The 19717-nt window shown below is 41.4% G+C and overlaps 1 protein-coding gene across 2 annotated transcripts in view; it reads right to left on the reverse strand.

Annotated features, from left to right (window-relative positions):
• Nucleotides 1-16928: 16928 nt before the first annotated feature.
• The window catches only part of LOC311134573 (lysM and putative peptidoglycan-binding domain-containing protein 4-like), a 24850-nt gene continuing 22061 nt past the window's right edge, over nt 16929-19717 (reverse strand). For both annotated transcript variants that reach the window (XM_084168298.1, XM_084168299.1), the window contains exon 3: nt 16929-19062. In XM_084168298.1, the coding sequence (XP_084024424.1) occupies nt 18481-19062 (582 nt within the window). In that variant the 3' untranslated portion in view covers nt 16929-18480. The remainder of the gene's footprint in view (nt 19063-19717) is intronic.

The raw sequence follows: 19717 nt of genomic DNA on the forward strand, positions 1-19717 counted from the left end.
AACCATCTCTGCAGCACTCCACCAATCAGGCCTTTATGGTAGAGTGGCCAGACGGAAACCACTCCTCAGTACAAGGCACATGACAGCCGTTTGGAGTTTGCCAAAAGGCACCTAAAGGACTCTCAGACCATGAGAAACAAGATTCTCTGGTCTGATGAAACCAAGATTGAACTCTTTGGCCTGAATGCCAAGCATCACATCTGGAGGAAACCTGGCACCATCCCTACGGTGAAGCATGGTGGTGGCAGCATCATGCTGTTGGGATGTTTTTCAGGGGCAGGGACTGGGAGACTAGTCAGGATCAAGGGAAAGATTAATGGAGCAAAGTACAGAGAGATCCTCGACGAAAACCTGCTCCAGAGCGCTCAGGACCTCAGACTTGGGTGAAGGTTCACCTTCCAACAGGACAACAACCCTAAGCACACAGACAGGAGTGGCTTCGGGACAAGTCTCTGAATGTCCTTGAGTGGCCCAGCCAGAGCCCGGACTTGAACCCAATCGAACATCTCTGGAGAGACCTGAAAATAGCTGTGCAGCAACGCTCCCCATCCAACCTGACAGAGCTTGAGAGGATCTGCAGATTAGAATCGGACAAACTCCCCAAATACAGGTGTGCCAAACTTGTAGTGTCATACCCAAGAAGACTCAAGGCTGTAAATGTGATATTTCAGTTTTTAAGGTTTTATACATTTTATAACATTTATAAAAACCTGTTTTTGTTTTTTCATTATGGGGTATTGTGTGTAGATTGATGAGGGGGAAAAAACGATTTAATCAATTTTAAAATAAGGCTGTAACGTAACAAAATGTGGAAAAGGTCAAGGGTTCTGGATACTTTCCGAATGTACTATATATATATTTATCTGTAAATATCTGCACTCTAATACAGAAACAACATTGCACCTCATTATTTCATATTTTATGCCTGGGTATCTTTGGCTGGAACCAGCCCTTGTTTCTGGAACCCTAGGCCCCCCGGTGGAATGCAAAACAGGTGCCGCACCATTGGTTCCCCCGCAGCGGGGGTGGATGAAAAACACCCGCCCCAGCTGGAACATGACTGACAGCACATCAAATTCTCCAGCTAAGCTGTGTCTCTCACTTATCCCTCAGACAAATCCATGGCCACAGACAGGGTGAGACGTCTCTCTAAAACCATATAAATGGTTGGAAAACATTCTACATGTGTACAAGTGGTTTGAAACTGAACCGAACCAAACAGACAAATTGTTTTCAAGGTGCCTTCTCTGTTTTTATACTGCCATAATTAATTATTGATGTTCCACTGGATGTGTTCCATTCTCACAGATGGCGTCCTCTGATATGAATGAAAATATGTTGATAAAAGGGAATTAAAGATTCCTATTTTTCCCTTGACACACCATGTGTGTTTCTTGGAATTTTGGCAGCGGATCCAAAAAGTGGTGTTTCTATTTTAATCCACACCAAAGCCTAACAGATTAAAATAAGTGTCCTGCCATGAATCGCCAAATGCAGAATATATATATATTTTAAAAATTATTCTAATCTGAAATCAAACCAATGCACTATACCAGATCATGTGTTCATTGGTCATATCTGATATTGATCTGCGGATCCAAGGCAAAACAGATTTAACAATCAATACGACTCTGCAATGTGGGACAGCTGTTGCTCAGAACTTAGGCAGTGTTTTGAGGCAAAATTACCAAGCAATGTTTCTGATAATGGAGTGGTATGAGACATTGGAGCAACGATGAGCAATAATCAACATGGAAATGAATAATAGATTTCATATGAAGCATAGATCAATTTAAAACGTAATTTCCCCATTTCTTTACTAATCTTCTATATCTTGTAATTGCCTGTTGACAGGCACAGCTGTACTGAAATTCATCAACTAACAAACAAGCAACAAAAGAGGTGTTGCATCTAACCTGTCCATCCAGTTAAGTCAATGGCAATGCAGACATAAAGATAACTAGATTTAACAAACCTCTAACTTCACAATCATAAGCTAGATCCAGTTGAAGTTGGAGGTTTACATACACCTTAGCCAAATACATTTAAACTCAGTTTTTCACAATTCCTGACATTTAATCCTAGTAAAGATTCCCTGTCTTAGGTCAGTTAGAATCACCACTTTATTTTAAGAATGTGAAATGTCAGAATAATAGTAGAGAGAATGATTTCTTTCAGCTTTTATTTCTTTCATCACATTCCCAGTGGGTCAGAAGTTTACATACACTCAATTAGTATTTGGTAGCATTGCCTTTAAATTGTTTAACTTGGGTCAAACGTTTCGGGTAGCCTTCCACAAGCTTCCCACAATAAGTTGGGTGAATTTTGGCCCATTCCTCCTGACAGAGCTGGTGTAACTGAGTCAGGTTTGTAGGCCTCCTTGCTCGCACACGCTTTTTCAGTTCTGCCCACACATTTTCTATAGGATTGAGGTCAGGACTTTGTGATGGCCACTCCAATACCTTGACTTTGTTGTCCTTAAGCCATTTTGCCACAACTTTGGAAGTATGCTTGGGGTCATTGTCCATTTGGAAGACCCATTTGTGACCAAGCTTTCACTTCCTGACTGATGTTTTGAGATGTTGCTTCAATATATCCACATAATTTTCCTTCCTCATGATGCCATCTATTTTGTGAAGTGCACCAGTCCCTCCTGCAGCAAAGCAACCCCCACAGCATGATGCTGACACCCCTGTGCTTCACTGTTGGGATGGTGTTATTCGGCTTGCAAGCCCCCACCCCCTTTTTCCTCCAAACATAACGATGGTCATTATGGCCAAACAGGTCTATTTTTGTTTCATCAGACTAGAGGACATTTCTCCAAAAAGTACGATCTTTGTCCCCATGTGCAGTTGCAAACCGTAGTCTGGCTTTTTTAAGGCGGTTTTGGAGCAGTGGCTTCTTCCTTGCTGAGCGGCCTTTCAGGTTATGTCGATATAGGACTCGTTTTACTGTGGATATAGATACTTTTGTACCTGTTTCCTCCAGCATCTTCACAAGGTCCTTTGCTGTTGTTCTGGGATTGATTTGCACTTTTCGCACCAAAGTACGTTCATCTCTAGGAGACAGAACGCGTCTCCTTCCTGAGCGGTATGATGGCTGCATGGTCCCATGGTGTTTATACTTGCGTACTATTGTTTGTACAGATGAACGTGGTACCTTCAGGCATTTGGAAATTGCACCCAAGGATGAACCAGACTTGTGGAGGTCTAAAAAAAAAAATCTGATGTCTTGGCTGATTTATTTTGATTTTCCCATGATGTCAAGCGAAGAGGCACTGAGTTTGAAGGTAGTCCTTGAAATACATCCACAGGTACACCTCCAATTGACTCAAATGATGTCAATTAGCCTATCAGAAGCTTCTAAAGCCATGACATCATTTTCTGGAATTTTCCAAGCTGTTTAAAGGCACAGTCAACTTAGTGTGTGTAAACTTCTGACCCACTGGAATTGTGATACAGTGAATTATAAGTGAAATAATCTTTCTGTAAACAATTGTTGGAAAAATGACTTGTGTCATGCACAAAGTAGATGTCCTAACCGACGTGCCAAAACTATAGTTTGTTAACAAGAAATTTGTGGAGTGGTTGAAAAACGAGTTTTAATGACTCCAACCTAAGTGTATGTAAACTTCCGACTTTAAATGTACATGTGAATGGTTTTAAGATAGCTAGCATTAGCATTCACGCCACTGTCGATATTTTCAGCAGTTAAACTGAACACTGTATGTATTAAAGACATATTCCGGAACTTTGGCGAATAATAAGTATTTTTTAAACCTCCCGCTTTGGGCTGGATGTGTCAATGTGTAGTTCATACATACAAAATCTATGAGCAGAATTACTGTCTTACCTCAATTAGTGATGAAATCCCTAGCTTTGCCCCCCTCGTGGGCCAGCCCTGTAGCAAATCGAGTTCTAGTCAATGAGCTTCAGCCCCTTGCCATTTGAGTGACTGCTAGCAAGATGCACACACATCAGAGCGAGAGAAAGAGAGCAATGATGTTGTGCAAATATCTGCAGATACACGCAATTTTCGGGGACCACTTTTGGCTTGTGAGCTCTACTTTCAGAACTACTGGCTAAAAATTTTACAAAAGTACCGGAGAATCGCTATAACGTTTTATGATCAAATATTGTGATGAGACAACATTGCTCTCTTTCTCTCGCTCTGATGTGTGTGCATCTTGCTAGAAGTCACTCAAATGGCAAGGGGCTGAAGCTCATTGACTAGAACTCCTACATGTTTTCCACAATATTTTAGAATGGCAGACTAAGAGAAAGTTCTAGGCTGCAAAGCTTTAGAAAATAAATGTAATCATCAATCTATACTTCCCAAGAGGTGAAACTATACATTGACATTTAGGAAAATCCATAAGCAACTGTAATGGACGTCACACTGCTTGCTTAGCAAGTACCGCTTCCTCCTGATTCAGCTCACACTGAGGCTCAAACCCAGAACTTCTGCTTTGCCAGCACACATGACCGCCCTCCCGAAGCTTCTTACCAGTCGGCGCCACCAGAAAATTGACAATTTGGCGGTGCAAGTGGTGACTATTCAGGCTAAGGAGTAAGTGTCACATATCCCCATTTTCTACACAAGCTCAGTTCCCTCTCTAGGAGTTGTGCATGAGAGTTGTGCAGGAGAGGGTGATATCTTGAACTTTGGTTGCTACTGCATGGGGATGAATAACCATAACATCCTGTAGACCTCCACTGCCTCCCTTCCATTTGTCCAGCCCTGATCATACACCAACCTGCCGCTGTGCAACAATAATCATATTCACAGCCCGCAGACAGCAAATTGCTTCTCTCATTCCCCACCATGCCCTGCGTTCGTTCTCAGCCACCTGCAAAATGAACCCTGCTTGAGATTTCACTACAAATTACCCTGTGTCTGCCAAATCCCCCGGGGAGTTGAGGAAATCAAACCCTAGTTTTCCCAACCCCCACCCGAAACAGGCCTTACCTAACACAAACACACAGAGAGACAGAGAGAGAGATATTGTACCTTTGTTGGTTGGAACAGTTGGGGTGGATTTTTCATTGGATTACTTGTTTGTTCCCTAAAATGATTAGGGAGGGGATTCAAAGGGAACCCACAATACAAATCCTTGTAAACCTCTTGGGTTGAATTTTGTCCGTTTACAGCACCTTTGTGAACACTGAAATCTGTCAGATATTAAGTCTCAAAATAAAGCTTACATTTCCCCAGAAAAAGACTGAGGTATGTTTTTGCTTCAGGGGAAAATCAAAGCGAGACACATACCTTAGCAGTGACTAATGATGAAAGGCATAAGACGAAGACCTCACCTTTCTAATGTAAAGGGAAATGCTGTCTCCTGGTGGCAGCTCTGGGGAACTCCATAGACAGTGATAGCAATGTAAGAGTCAGAGGCCAATGTGCCAGAGAGATGAGTGCTGAAAGCTCCTTGGAAAAAGGATTAGGGCTGTTTACGTGGCCAAGTGGCCCACTGCCAACTGCTCAAGTGTGCAAACTTCTTAAAGCCGCAGCGCTTGGAGTTGGCCATGAATCTTTTCACTTTATTTACTCTCCACCCAGACGGTACAGATGGGGTCTGCTCTGTTCAGGGGGTGGGGTTTCATAAAGAGAGCACAACTGCAACCCCCCCTCTCCTGCATGATTTACAGGATGTAGGGTTCACAAAACCAGAATGAAATTAAAAGACTATACCTGTATCAACCTATATGTGTCACTGGCCATAGAAAGTAAAGCAAAATAGTACAACTTTTTTTTACTGCAGGCTTACAAAAACAAAAATCTAAAGATGAGAGGGGATTCATTTACTGTGCTGAGTCCTTCAAAAATAGGGGACATGTTGCATGAGGTCCCCCTTTTTATACCAGTGGAGTCAGACAAGTTATAACAGTGTACTGAATGTGTTTGGAATTTAATATTGTTGACAGTGAGAGAGAAGGCAGTCATACAGACAGTTTCACAGGTACAACAACTCTCAGCTTCAGATATGTTTGTTGCGAAGTGTATAATAGGACTATGATTTAAAACCATCTGACGTCCATATTAAGGAGCAAGATGTGGACTTAATCAAACAAAGATAGGTGTGGACCATTTGTGAACAGGTTGGGGATAGATGGATGGGGAGAGAGTCAGCCTGGGAGCTGGCTGAGTGCCAGGGCTGTGGGGCCTAGGTCAGAGCAGGGGCTGTTTTTGTGAGTGTTGCTTACAAGATGGAGACCATGGAACCTCTGCAGCTGAGGCTCGTACCCATTACTTCTCTTTTCTTCTCTCAGTCCTTCGGATACACTGAAACATTTTGAATAAAACTTCCATACACATAAGTAATCCACCCCTCTCTGCACAGTAACAATCACCTAATCTAATCATATTTGTGAGTAGCTTTTTACAATTTTAAAACCCAAAATGCAAGTCAGGGAAACAGGGTCACACAAATATTTGGAACTCTTTGTAGTTCTGCCCCAGGTTAAGTGGGTGAGCAGTAGTAGTAGACTATTACATGCTGCCATCTAATGGTATGGGTGGTACAAAAATGTAGAAAGAAGTGGAGGGTGCTCAACCAAAGTGAGTCGAGGTGCAACCAAAAAAACTCTATCATTGAAAAGAAAAAGGCACAGTTTTTAAAAGGCAAAGTTAAAAGATTAACGTTTCGGCCTTCAATGGCCTTCACACAAAGAGAATGGACAAGTTCATATAGGGCATGGCGAAGACAATTAGCTCTTCAGCTGGTGGTGCTAATGAGAGAGGGTGTGGTAGACCATACAGGTTGGTCCCCCCCACCTCCTTTAAAAAAGTAAAACTTTGGCTATTGGTGCCATTTGTACTTGTTCATGCTCACTACTAGCTCACTACTAGCTCACAAACCATTGTCTAAACCAGTTGTGTTAGTCATTTTTGCCTATGCTTTTGATGTTGTTTTGTTATTCCTGTTGTTTATTTTCCAATACCTAACATATAGTAAATGGTTTTACATCAATTACAGTGCATTCGGAAATTATTCAGACCCCTTGTCTTTTTCCACATTTTGTTACGTTACAGCCTTATTCTAAATGGATTAAATAACTTTTTTCCCCCTCATCAATCTACACACAATACTCCATAATGACAAAGCGAAAACAGGTTTTTAGAAATGTTTGCAACTTTATATAAAATAAAATAAACGGAAACTTTACATTTACATAAGTATTCAGACCCTTTACTCAGTACTTTGTTGAAGCACCTTGGCAGCGATTACAGCCTTGAGTCATCTTGGGTATGACACAAGCTTGGCACACCTGTATTTGGGCAGTTTCTCCCATTCTTCTCTGCAGATCCTCTCAAGCTCTGTCAGGTTGGATGGGGAGTGTCGCTGCACAGTTATTTTCAGTTCTCTCCAGAGATGTTAGATCGGGTTCAACTACGGGCTCTGGCTGGGCCACTCAAGGACATTCAGAGGCTTGTCCCGAAGCCACTCCTGCATTGTCTTGGACGTATGCGCTCCTGAGTGGCGCAGTGGTCTAAGGCACTGTTTATTAGACCTAGTCTGCATCGCAGTGCTAACTGTGCCACTAGAGATCCTGGTTCGAATCCAGGCTCTGTCGCAGCCGGCCGCGACCGGGAGACTCATGGGCGGCGCACAATTGGCCCAGCGTCGTCCAGGGTAGGGGAGGGAATGGTCGGCAGGGATGTAGCTCAGTTGATAGAGCATGGCGTTTGCAACGCCAGGGTTGTGGGTTCTGGAGCAGGTTGTCATCAAGGACCTTTCTGTACTTTGCTCCGTTAATCTTTCCCTCGAACCTGACTACTCTCCCAGTCCCTGCCGCTGAAAAACATCCCCACAGCATGATGCTGCTACCACCATGCTTCACCGTAGGGATGGTGCCAGGTTTCCTCCAGACGTGACTCTTGGCATTCAGGCCAAAGAGTTCAATCTTGGTTTCATCAGACCAGAGAATCTTGTTTCTCATGGTCTGAGAGTCCTTTAGGTGCCTTTTGGCAAACTCCAAGCGGGCTGTCATGTGCCTTGTACTGAGGAGTGGCTTGCGTCTGGCCATACAACCATAAAGGCCTGATTGGTGGAGTGCTTCAGAGATGGTTGTCCTTCTGGAAGGTTCTCCCATCTCCAAAGAGGAACTCTGGAATTCTGTCAGAGTGACTATCGCGTTCTTGGTCACCTCCCTGACCAAGGCCCTTCTCCCCCGATTGCTCAGTTTGGCCGGGCGGTCAGCTCTAGGAAGAGTCTTGGTGGTTCCAAACTTCTTCCATTTAAGAATGATGGAGGCCACTGTGGTCTTGGGGACCTTCAATGCTGCAAAAATGTTTTGGTACCCTTCCCCAGATCTGTGCCTCGACACAATCCTGTCTCTGAGCTCTACCACACCCTCTCTCATTAGCACCACCAGCTGAAAAGTTATATCCCTAATTGTCTTCCCCTTGCCCTAAATGAACTTGTCCATTCCCTTTGTGTGATTATTCTGATGAAGGCCATTGAAGGCCGAAACATAATCTTTTAATCTTAATAAATAAAACAATGCATTTTTTATGGTGAGCGAGCGTTGTGCCTTTTCCTTTTCAATGACACAAAAATAAAATAAAATAAAATGTTATTGGTCACATACACATATTTAGCAGATGTTATTGCGGGTGTAGTGAAATGCTTGTGTTCCTAGCTCCAACAGTGCAGTGGTATCTAAGAATTCACAACAATACACACAAATCTAAAAGTAGAAGACTGGAATTAAGGAATATAAAAATATTAGGATGAGCAATGTCGGAGTGGCATTGACTAAATTCCAGTAGAATAGAATATAGTATTGTGATGGACATTTTTATGTTGGTGCTTTTCTATTCTATACATTTCTAGGTTCTATTCATGTGCTTTTCTAATAACCCATTTCTGTGTTCATGCAAGTGACTGATGGGAGGAATCCTCACTTATCAGTATCTGCAATTTGGCAGTGCCCAGACCTTGTTTTCGGAACGAAAGATATCTCTGTTTCAAGGTATCAGCTTAGAGAGAAGAAGCCTCGTGAGGTATTGATCTATTACATGAATGAAAGAAAACGATAATGATGAATTTATTATGCTAAATCATGCAAGTATAACTTGTCTGTGTATAGCCGTATATAAGATACCTGCTGGGACTGCCCCAGGAGAGCTTCTGACAGACGTTCACTATGATTGTTGAGACTTCTAGCTCACTCAGGAAAAGGAAAAAGAGAAAATAATAATATATATATATAAATAGATAAAAGAGAAGCAAATGGGTCTGATGTGTTCAATTAAATGGGGAATGAGTGATTTCTTTAAGTTTCTTAGATGCTCGGATATGTTACGTTATGTGCGCATGCGCAGCTTCACTAGAGACTTAAATTATGGCACCTGGTAATCATTTCACGACAGACAATCATCAGGAGCACACAGCCCGTTGGTATGTAACTGCGAACTACTCACAGTCTAGTATTAATGTTTAAGTCACTTATATGTTTGAGCACTGAACGTTTACCTCACTGTGTCGGTGTTAGTTGGCCGAGAGTAACTTGTGGCTCGCTGGGTGCGGTAGCTCAGTGACCCAGATGCTGTATAGCATTAGGCTATCATTATCAGCCATTTGCGTTGTGCTGATTGTTCAGAGCACTCTGCTGGTTTCTGGTGGCGGTGGTGATAGCGGTGGTTTGGTTCGGTGATCCATGGTGGAGCGCCGCGTTGTGTTGCGTTTGTGAATGGGTGGGTCCTTTGGACAAGGCATGAGGTGGCATGGGTTCTGTGTCCTGTGGCAGCATCCGTGGTAACGGCGGAGTCGCTGTGCGCATGCTCCTCTGGCGCTAGGCATTCTGGGTGATGTAGTCAATGCTGTTTTAAGCCTGATTAGCCACATTTTTGATGGTGTTGTAGGCTTATTTGATTTTCATTATTTACATTATTATTATATTATTTGAATAATATTTACATTTATATATTTGAATAATATATTGTCATTATTTGTTTGTTGTAATTCAGGTTTATGACCTGTGGTCATATGATTTAAAATAAAATTAAGGACAAAACACGAGTCATGACATTGTGTGCTTCCTGGTGAGCCTTTTCGGAGGGCTAAATAACGAAAAATCCGAACAATGATGCATTAAGTTTGTTGGATTCTCTCCAGCGTGCTGACAATAAAGGATGATTCATTTAAGATTGACTTCAAGTGTCCGTGTGTAAGAATTTCCACGACAGTATATACATATGAAATGAGTAAAGCAGTACAGTGGGGGAAAAAAGTATTTAGTCAGTTCTCCCACTTAAAAAGATGAGGCCTGTACTTTTCATCATAGGTACACGTCAACTATGACAGACAAATTGAGGAAAAAAAATCCAGAAAATCACATTGTAGGATTTTTTATGAATTTATTAGCAAATTATGGTGGAAAATAAGTATTTGGTCACCTCCAAACAAGCAAGATTTAACAATTTAACAACCTCAAACAGTCACACTCCAAACTCCACTATGGCCAAGACCAAAGAGCTGTCAAAGGACGCCAGAAACAAAATTGTAGACCTGCACCAGGCTGGGAAGACTGAATCTGCAATAGGTAAGCAGCTTGGTTTGAAGAAATCAACTGTGGGAGCAATTATTAGGAAATGGAAGACATACAAGACCACTGATAATCTCCCTCGATCTGGGGCTCCACGCAAGATCTCACCCCGTGGGGTCAAAATGATCACAAGAACGGTGAGCAAAAATCCCAGAACCACACGGGGGGACCTAGTGAATGACCTGCAGAGAGCTGGGACCAACAGCTGTAACAAAGCCTACCATCAGTAACACACTACGCCGCCAGGGACTCAAATCCTGCAGTGCCAGACGTGTCCCCTTGCTTAAGCCAGTACATGTCCAGGCCCGTCTGAAGTTTGCTAGAGTGCATTTGGATGATCCAGAAGAGGATTGGGAGAATGTCAGATGAAACCAAAATAGAACTTTTTGGTAAAAACTCAACTCGTCGTGTTTGGAGGACAAAGAATGCTGAGTTGCATCCAAAGAACACCAAAAATCCAATTAACTTCACAGATCTTCATTGTAAAGGGTTTAAACACTGTTTCCCATGCTTGTTCAATGAACCATAAACAATTAATGAACATGCACCTGTGGAACGGTCGTTAAGACACTAACAGCTTACAGACGGTAGGCAATTAAGGTCACAGTTATGAAAACTTAGGACACTAAAGTGGCTTTTCTACTGACTCTGAAAAACACCAAAAGAAAGATGCCCAGGGTCCCTGCTCATCTGCATGAACATGCCTTAGGCATGCTGCAAGGAGGCATGAGGACTGCAGATGTGGCCAGGGCAATAAATTGCAATGTCTGTACTGTGAGACGCCTAAGACAGCGCTACAGGGAGACAGGACAGACAGCTGATCATCCTCACAGTGGCAGACCACGTGTAACAACACCTGCACAGGATCAGTACATCCGAACATCACACCTGCGAGACATGCGGTGGTTCGCGCTTTCAGTTTTGCGCAAATGCTGCCATCTATCCACGGTTTCTGGTTTGGGTAGGTTTTAATAGTCACAATGGGAACAACATCCCCTATACACTTCCTGATGAACTCAGTCACCGTGTCCGTGTATACGTCAATGTTATTCTCAGAGGCTACCCGGAACATATCCCAGTCCGCGTGATCAAAACAATCTTGAAGCATGGATTCCAATTGGTCAGACCAGCGTTGAATAGACCTTAGCACGGGTACTTCCTGTTTGAGTTTCTGCCTATAGGACGGGAGGAGCAAAATGGAGTCGTGATCTGATTTGCAGGGGAGGGCCTTGTAGGCATCCCGGAAGGGGGAGTAGCAGTGGTCGAGTGTTTTTCCAGCGCGAGTCCACTCCGAATACCTCTTCTCCGCCGGCGATGTCTTGGAGCAGCCTCTGGGATAAGTTCAATTGCCCTGGGAGGTACGAACAAATGATCCAATTCGGGAAAGTCATATTCCTGGTCGCAATGCTAGTGAGTTACCGCCGCTCTGATATCCAAAAGTTATTTCCGGCTGTATGTAATAACACAAAAAACATTCTGGGCTAATAATGTAAGAAAGAACACACAAAAAAACAAATATAACAATGTGCATTTCATTAATATTCAAATAAAGTGTGTACATAACACGTATTAAACACGTCTGTAAAACCACAATGAGGACATCGACCCATCAAGCAAGTTTTCATAAATCATTGGGTACAGCGCAAGAAAAACGTCACAGTAATCTGAAGTGGTGGCATTAATTAGGGGTTCAACAAGGGTTCTTCTAAGATCTTCAAAGTTCTTCGAAGAACCTTAGGGTTCTTGGCACCGAAAACTGCACCCAAAAGGTTCTTCCAAGAACCCCACAGGAGGTGGGATTCATCGAGGAATCTCCTTAGTTGGTGGGGGTTCTTGCAGGAACCTAGCTGCCCAACTGAAACATTTGGATTTTAATTTGAAAGGACAGCAGGTGCAGGCACTTACCTTAAATTGAGGAGATCTTTACATTTTTCAGTTAAGGTTTGTCCCTTGTATGATCTAAATTGATATTGTTTTCTGATGACACTTTCCATCTTTTCATATTTGTGCAAATCTTTCTCAAACTGAAAATGGACACAATTCAATGGATATCAATCAACAAAGAGGTAAGAATATGTTGAAGGCTATCTGTATTGGGGGCAGATGACTGAACTGCTCACTTTTGTGTCTGTAGGTATACAGACAAGGAGGCATACAAAGGTATGTCAATTGGTATTGGTATGTTATGCAGATCAGATTGATCATCATCCTCCCTTACCTCTTCAATGAATATCCCATAGGCCTCTACATTATGGACAAGGTATGTTTATGAAAACCATTATTAAAACAGTTGAATACCGTGGTGTGCATGTTTAATCATCTGTTTAACTACTATTTTTTGGATTCACAGACTTCACCCTCCCTACACCTCTGATGAATATAACAGGAAACCTGCTCGATCACCATGCACTGCAAAATCATTCTGGCTATGGATACAGAGAACATTAACATCAACACGCCAGAGGATATACCCATTGGACTTGGGGCTCTGCTGGGAGTTTACCTCATATTTTTATTTGTATTCTGCTTTGCCACTCAAATCACAACAACTAAAACATTGTGTTATTGTTATTATTGTTAAGCATATTATTAGTAGAGTGTAGATAACATGGGTGGTGGAGCACGTAATAATGTCATTTATTTGGAACCGTTTTCCTGTATGTGGGTGGCAGAAATATCTAATCATATTGTTGCACCGAGCGCAACCTCTGCATTTATAGCTACATTTCGGAAGAGACCGTAAACGAGCCTGGCTCATTTTCTTTTGTGGCTGGCAGTTGGCATGGACCAATTTATCGCGTAAATTGCGACCTCTCCTATATACAATAAGTCGTGGATTCTTAAATTCAGCTGGCAAAGCTGGGTCCGATGATAAAACATGCCAGTGTTTCTTGACAGCATCTCCCACTTTGCGCGAGTTCAAAGTATATATGTGGGGGTGAACATTACAGTGTTCTTTAGCTCTAGCGGGTCATCCACACATTTTGGAGAGTAGCCTCTTCTTGGAAACCTATTGCGCATCTCCGCTGCTTTTTCTAGATAGTCTTCTGTGGAGTGGCATATCCGGCGCAGTCTGTATAACGGGCTTCTTGGAAGTCCTCTTTTTAATGGCTCGGGGTGGAAGCTGTCCCCCTGTAATAGAGTATTTCTGTCCGTTTATTTTCTATACAGAGTTGCAAACGGGGTTCCATTTGATTTCTCAATCCACATATCGAGTTAATGAACACGTTTAGTGTCACATTCAATAGTGAATATGAGATTGGGGTCATTGAGTAATGCCATAAAATCTGACAGCTCTTTTCCCGTTCCTCCCCATATGCAAAAAAATGTCCTCAATATATATCGGTACCACTTCAGGACTTTATTCAAAAATGAATTCTCGTTTTCATTGTTAACAAAACGTTCTTCAAAATGACCCACATAAAGGTTAGCATAGCTCGGAGCGAATGTGGAGCCCATCGATGTTCCATCCGTTTGGAGGAGTATTCATCATCAAATCTGAAATAGAACACTGTAACGTTCACTACCATAGATACTTTGAACTCGCACAAAGTGGGAGATGGTGTCAAGAAACACTGGCATTTTTTATCATCGGACCCAGCTTTGCCAGCTTAATTTAAGAATCCGCCACTTATTGTCTATAGGATAAGTCGCGATAAATTGGTCCATGCCAACTTCCAGACACAAAAGAAAATGAGCCAGTCTCTTTTACGCCCTCTTCCGAATGGTAGCTATAAATGTAGAGGTTGCGCACAGTTCAACGATATGATGAAGTGTGAATATTTCTGCCACCCACATACAGGAAAACAGTTCCAAATAAATTACATTATTACGTGCTCGACCACCCATGTTATCTACATGATTGAATGTCCATTTGGACTGTGTTATGTAGGTAAAACCTATCGTTCTCTCAAACAGATAAATAGTGAACATCAAAGTTCAATCAGGAGAAACGACAGGGATTTTCCAGTCGCTGTACACTCTAAAAATAAAAGGTTCCTGGATTATCCTTTAGGTGTTCTTCAAATTGAAACTGTGAGGAAACCCCTATAAATTCTTCGAATAACCCTTTTTAATGGATCCTCGAAGAACCTTTTGGGGTTAATTTTTGAACTACCCCCCCCCCTCCCCTATTATTAATGGACATAACAATAACACAATATTTTAGTTGTCAGTATTTATTATGATTTAGGGTGGAAAGCAGAATAAAAAAATCTAAATATGAGGTAAACTCCCAGCAGAGCCCCAAATCCAATGGGTATATGCTCTGGCGTGTTGATGTTAATGTTCTCCGTATCCATAGCCAGAATGATTTTGCAGTGCATGGTGATCGAACAGGTTTCCTGTTATATACATCAGAGGTGTAGGGTGGGTGAAGTCTGTGAATCCAAAAAATAGTAATTATACCGATGTTTAACAAAACATGCACAAGACAGTATTCATACATTGGTTTTTGTGGTAAATGTGAATGAAAAAAACTGTTTTGATAATATTTTTCATACACATACCTTATAATAATAAATAATAATATGCCATTTAGCAGACGCTTTTATCCAAAGCGACTTACAGTCATGCGTGCATACATTTTTTTTTTTTGTGTATGGGTGGTCCCGGGGTTCGAACCCACTACCTTGGCGTTACAAGCGCCGTGCTCTACCAGCTGAGCTACAGAGGACCACGTACATAATACATAATGTAGAGGCCTATGGGATTTTCATTGAAGAGGTAAGGGAGGACGATGGTACATACATACCAATACCAAATGTATGCCTCCTCGTCTGTATACCTGCAGACAGACACAAAAGTGAGCAGTTCAGTCATCTGCACCCAATACAGCTAGCCTTCAACATATTCTTATAGCCTACATATTCTTACCTCTTTGTTGATTGATATCCATTAAATTGTGTCCATTTTCTGTTTTAGAAAGATTTGCACAAATATGAAAAGGTATATGGTATCATCATAAAACAATATCAATTTAGATCATATAAGAAACAAACCTTACCTTAAATTGAGGAGAGATTTACATTTTTCAGTTAAGTGCCTGCACCTGCTGTCCTTTCAAATTCAAATGTTTCAGTTGGGCAGTTATGTTCTTGCAAGAACCCCCATCAACTAAGGAGGTTCCTCGATTAACCCCACCTCTTATGGAGTTATTGGGAGAACATTTTGGGGGCAATTTTCAGTGCCAAGAACCCTAAGGTTCTTCGAAGAACTTTGAGGATCTTAGAAGAACCCTTGTTGAACCCCTCATTTTTTGTGTAAATTTTTATGACCAAAAACATGACATTTCTACCTTTTAGAACAATGGTTATATTAAAATAAAATATGATCATAGCGGAGAAAATAACAAAATGCCCAATAATATAGCTCAAATTCTTTTTCTTTCTTAAAAATACTATGCAAAACATGACAAGTAATACATTTCACTGTAAATAATGCACTGATTCCCTATTAACAGGGATTAAAGAAGGCACAAACTGTATACTGAATGTAATACAACACTCATACAGAACTGAAGCACTATTGTGCTTTTGTCTTAATCTAAACCAGTATAGGGCATAAAGTAGAATGGGCTATAAAAACGGCATGGTGTAGTGAAAGATAAGTTGCTTATGGCCTTTTACAAACTATACTTAACAAAAATATAAACGCAACATGCAACAACTTTACTGAGTTACAGTTCATATAAGGAAATCAGTCAATTGAAATAAATAAATTAGGCCCTAATCTATGGATTTCACATGAATCGGCAGGGGCGCTGCCATGGATGGGTCTGGGCGGGCATAGGCCCACCCACTTGGGGGCCAGGCCCACCCACTGGGGAGCCAGGCCCAGCCAGTCAGAATGAGTTTTTCCCCACAAAAGGGCTTTATTACAGACAGAAATACTCCTCAGTTTCATCAGCTGTCTGGGTGGCTGGTCTCAGACGATCCTGCAGGTGAAGAAGGCGAATGTGGAGGTCCTGGGCTGGCGTGGTTACACGTGGTCTGCTGTTGTGAGGCCGGTTGGACTAATGCCAAATTCTCTAAAACGACATTGGAGGTGGTTTATGGTAGAGAAATGAACATTACATTATCAGGCAACAGCTCTGGTGGACATTCCTGCAGTCAGCATGCCAATTGCACGCTCCCTCAAAACTTCAGACATCTGTGGCATTGTGTTGTGTGACAAAACTGCACATTTTAGAGTGGCCTTTTATTGTTCCCAGCACAAGGTGCACCTGTGTAATGATCATGCTGTTTAATCAGCTTCATGATCATGCCACACCTGTCAGATGGATGGATTATCTTGGCAAAGGAGAAATGCTCACTAACAGGGATGTAAACAAATTTGTGCACAACATTTTAGAGAAAGAAGCTTTTTGTGCATATGGAACATTTCTGGGATCTTTTATTTCAGCTCATGAAACATGGGACCAAAACATTACATGTTGCGTTCATATTTTTGTTCAGTATATATACACTGCTCCGTTACAACTAACTTCAACAGTTAAAACTTCGATCTGCAACAAATATTGTTTCATTGTGTCACTGCTTACATAGGTCATGTTACACTGGTCCTGTGCCTTACATACTTTTTTTAGGCTATGCTTGCTTGCAAATAATAATTGTTAATATTTCACAACCAATTGAAAACATTAAGGGGAAAATACTGAAAAGGGTCAGTTTGATACAAGACTGCCAACATGTTCCAAATGATTCATCATTTGAGCCCTCTTGAATGGTTAATACATTCTCAAAACACTTTTGTAACTTTGGAAAATAACACTAATGCTAACTTATAAAAGTTATTAACCTGAGTAATTAATTCATTTACATATTCACACCATTGTTTTGGATCGAAGGCAATAGGAATTTCAGGCTACATATTTCCAGGTGTAACATTAACTGATTGGCACAAAGAGCGAGAGCACTTGATTGAAATGGATCATGGCAGTAGTATTGAAAAACCTATGATTGCTTTTCTTTCTGATAGGCCTGGCCTACATCAGTGTAACACTGCATAGCCTAGTTCACAGACCTGCAAGCGCGACAATTCATGCATGCATGGTTTAGTTCCAATTCCTAGTTTAAAGGGATCGTTAGTTTTTTTTGGCAATGAGCCCCTTTATCTATTTCTCCAGAGTCCAATGAACTTGTGGATTCCATTTTTATGTACTGTATCTGTGTGCAGTTTGAAGGAAGTTGCTAACTAGCATTAGCGCAATAACTGAAAGTCTATAGGAACAGTAGACTTCCAGTCATTGCGCTAACGCTAGTTAGCATTGACTCACGAAACGACCTCTTAACTTCCATCATACTGCACACAGATGCATAAAAATGGTATCCACGTGTTCATATGACTCTGTGGAAGTAGATAAAGGACGACATTGCCAAAATCCCCAACTATCCCTTTAAAGGACATTTATTGCACTTAATAATAAAGTATTGAAACAAAAGACAAACATGTTAGTTCATACCCATGTCTGTAAATGGCACTGTTGGCATTACATTCTAGCATAAAAAAATAAAACATTTTGTACCATCAGTTCAGACTGTCTAAGCAAGTCCGAAACGGAATATCCATATTCAATTGCAGTTGTAATTTGTCACACAACAACCACTTGTGTTAAAATATGTTCAAAAATAATTATCACAAACAAGAAAGAACAGTTGACTGGATAAGTCACGCATCTAATAAGGCACACAAAATCGGAAACCATGAAGTTCTATATCCGTGGTAAAACACATACAGAAATCCATACTAAAGTAAAAGCTTCAAGCTTGTGTAAAGAAATGTTACACAGCAACACATTTTTGTTAAGGCAATACTTTGATGACCTTTAAGCAGAACATTATTTTTAACGATTCAAAGTGATTGTACTTATGGCTAACATCGGTTGACCAAAGTTAAGCATGAAGTCCATAGACATTGTTTCCCTCAATTATGTGTTTGGTTTGTTCAGACTGAGAGACACACTCTCTTGGCTGCTAAAAGTGCTCCTAGGGCTTTCTGTGCTGAGGCCTGTCCCTGAGCTGTTTGAGGTAGCTACAGCAGCAGGCACTCCAGTATCATGAGTTTTGAAATAAACAACATAAAAGACAGGCAGGATAATGCCTATCAGGATCATGGCCACCACAGCGTTCCACCACTGGATGCCCCAGTCTGCTCCATAGCTGGTCAAGCGCTGGCCTCTGGAGCCCAACTTTCGTGGCCTTTCTGCAGCCTCTAAAAAAACCTCATCCTGTGCATTTGTGGTTTGGATCAGTCTCTCGATGTCATGGTCCACTTCTTTGAGGTAGTCGGTGTACTCCTGTAGAGGTGGCCTACCAGGGGAGCTGGCTGTAGGTTTGCCCTGTGGCTGGGGCGGTGGTGTGGATGAATTTGAGGTTCCTGGCTCTGGCTCTTTTAGCGCTGTGTTAGCCTCAATCAATAAGCTGTGTTTCTTCACAGGGATTTTGATTGATTTCAATGCAAATATATCCTGTTCCTGAATCAGGTTGTTCACTCTCTTTATGTCTGCCACCTGTTGAGAGGAAGACAAGTATCAATATTGACATAATGTGAGCACAAACAGTATCAGTAGCCTATGCAGACACGTATGTACAGTGCTTGAAGTATAATGTCCTGTACAACAGTGGTGGGAAAAGTACCCAATTGCCATGCTTGAGTAAAAGTAAAGACACCTTCATAGAAAATGACTCAAGTAAAAGTGAAAGTCACCCATTCAAATACTACTTGAGTAAAAGTCTAAAAGTATTTGGTTTTAAATATACTTAACTATTCAAAAGTAAAAATCATTTCAAATTCCTTATATTAAGCAAACCAGAAGGCATTCTTTTCTTGTTTTAATTATATTTACGGATAGCCAGTGGCACACTCCCAACACTCAGACATCATTTACAAACGAAGAATGTGTGTTGAGTGAGACCACCAGATCAGAGGCAGTAGGGATGACCAGGGATGTTCTCTTGATAAGTGCGTGAATTTGATCATTTTCCTGGCCTGCTAAGCATTCAAAATGTAACGACTACTTTTGGGTGTCAGGGAAAATGTATAGAGTAAAAAGTACATTATTTTCATCAGGAATGTAGTGAAGTAAAAGTAGTCAAAAATATAAATAGTAAAGTACAGATACCCCCAAAAGACGACCTAAGTAGTTCTTTAAATATTGTTACTTA

The sequence above is a fragment of the Coregonus lavaretus genome (assembly GCF_964263955.1).
Source record: "Coregonus lavaretus genome assembly, chromosome: 9".
Lineage (NCBI taxonomy): Eukaryota > Metazoa > Chordata > Actinopteri > Salmoniformes > Salmonidae > Coregonus > Coregonus lavaretus.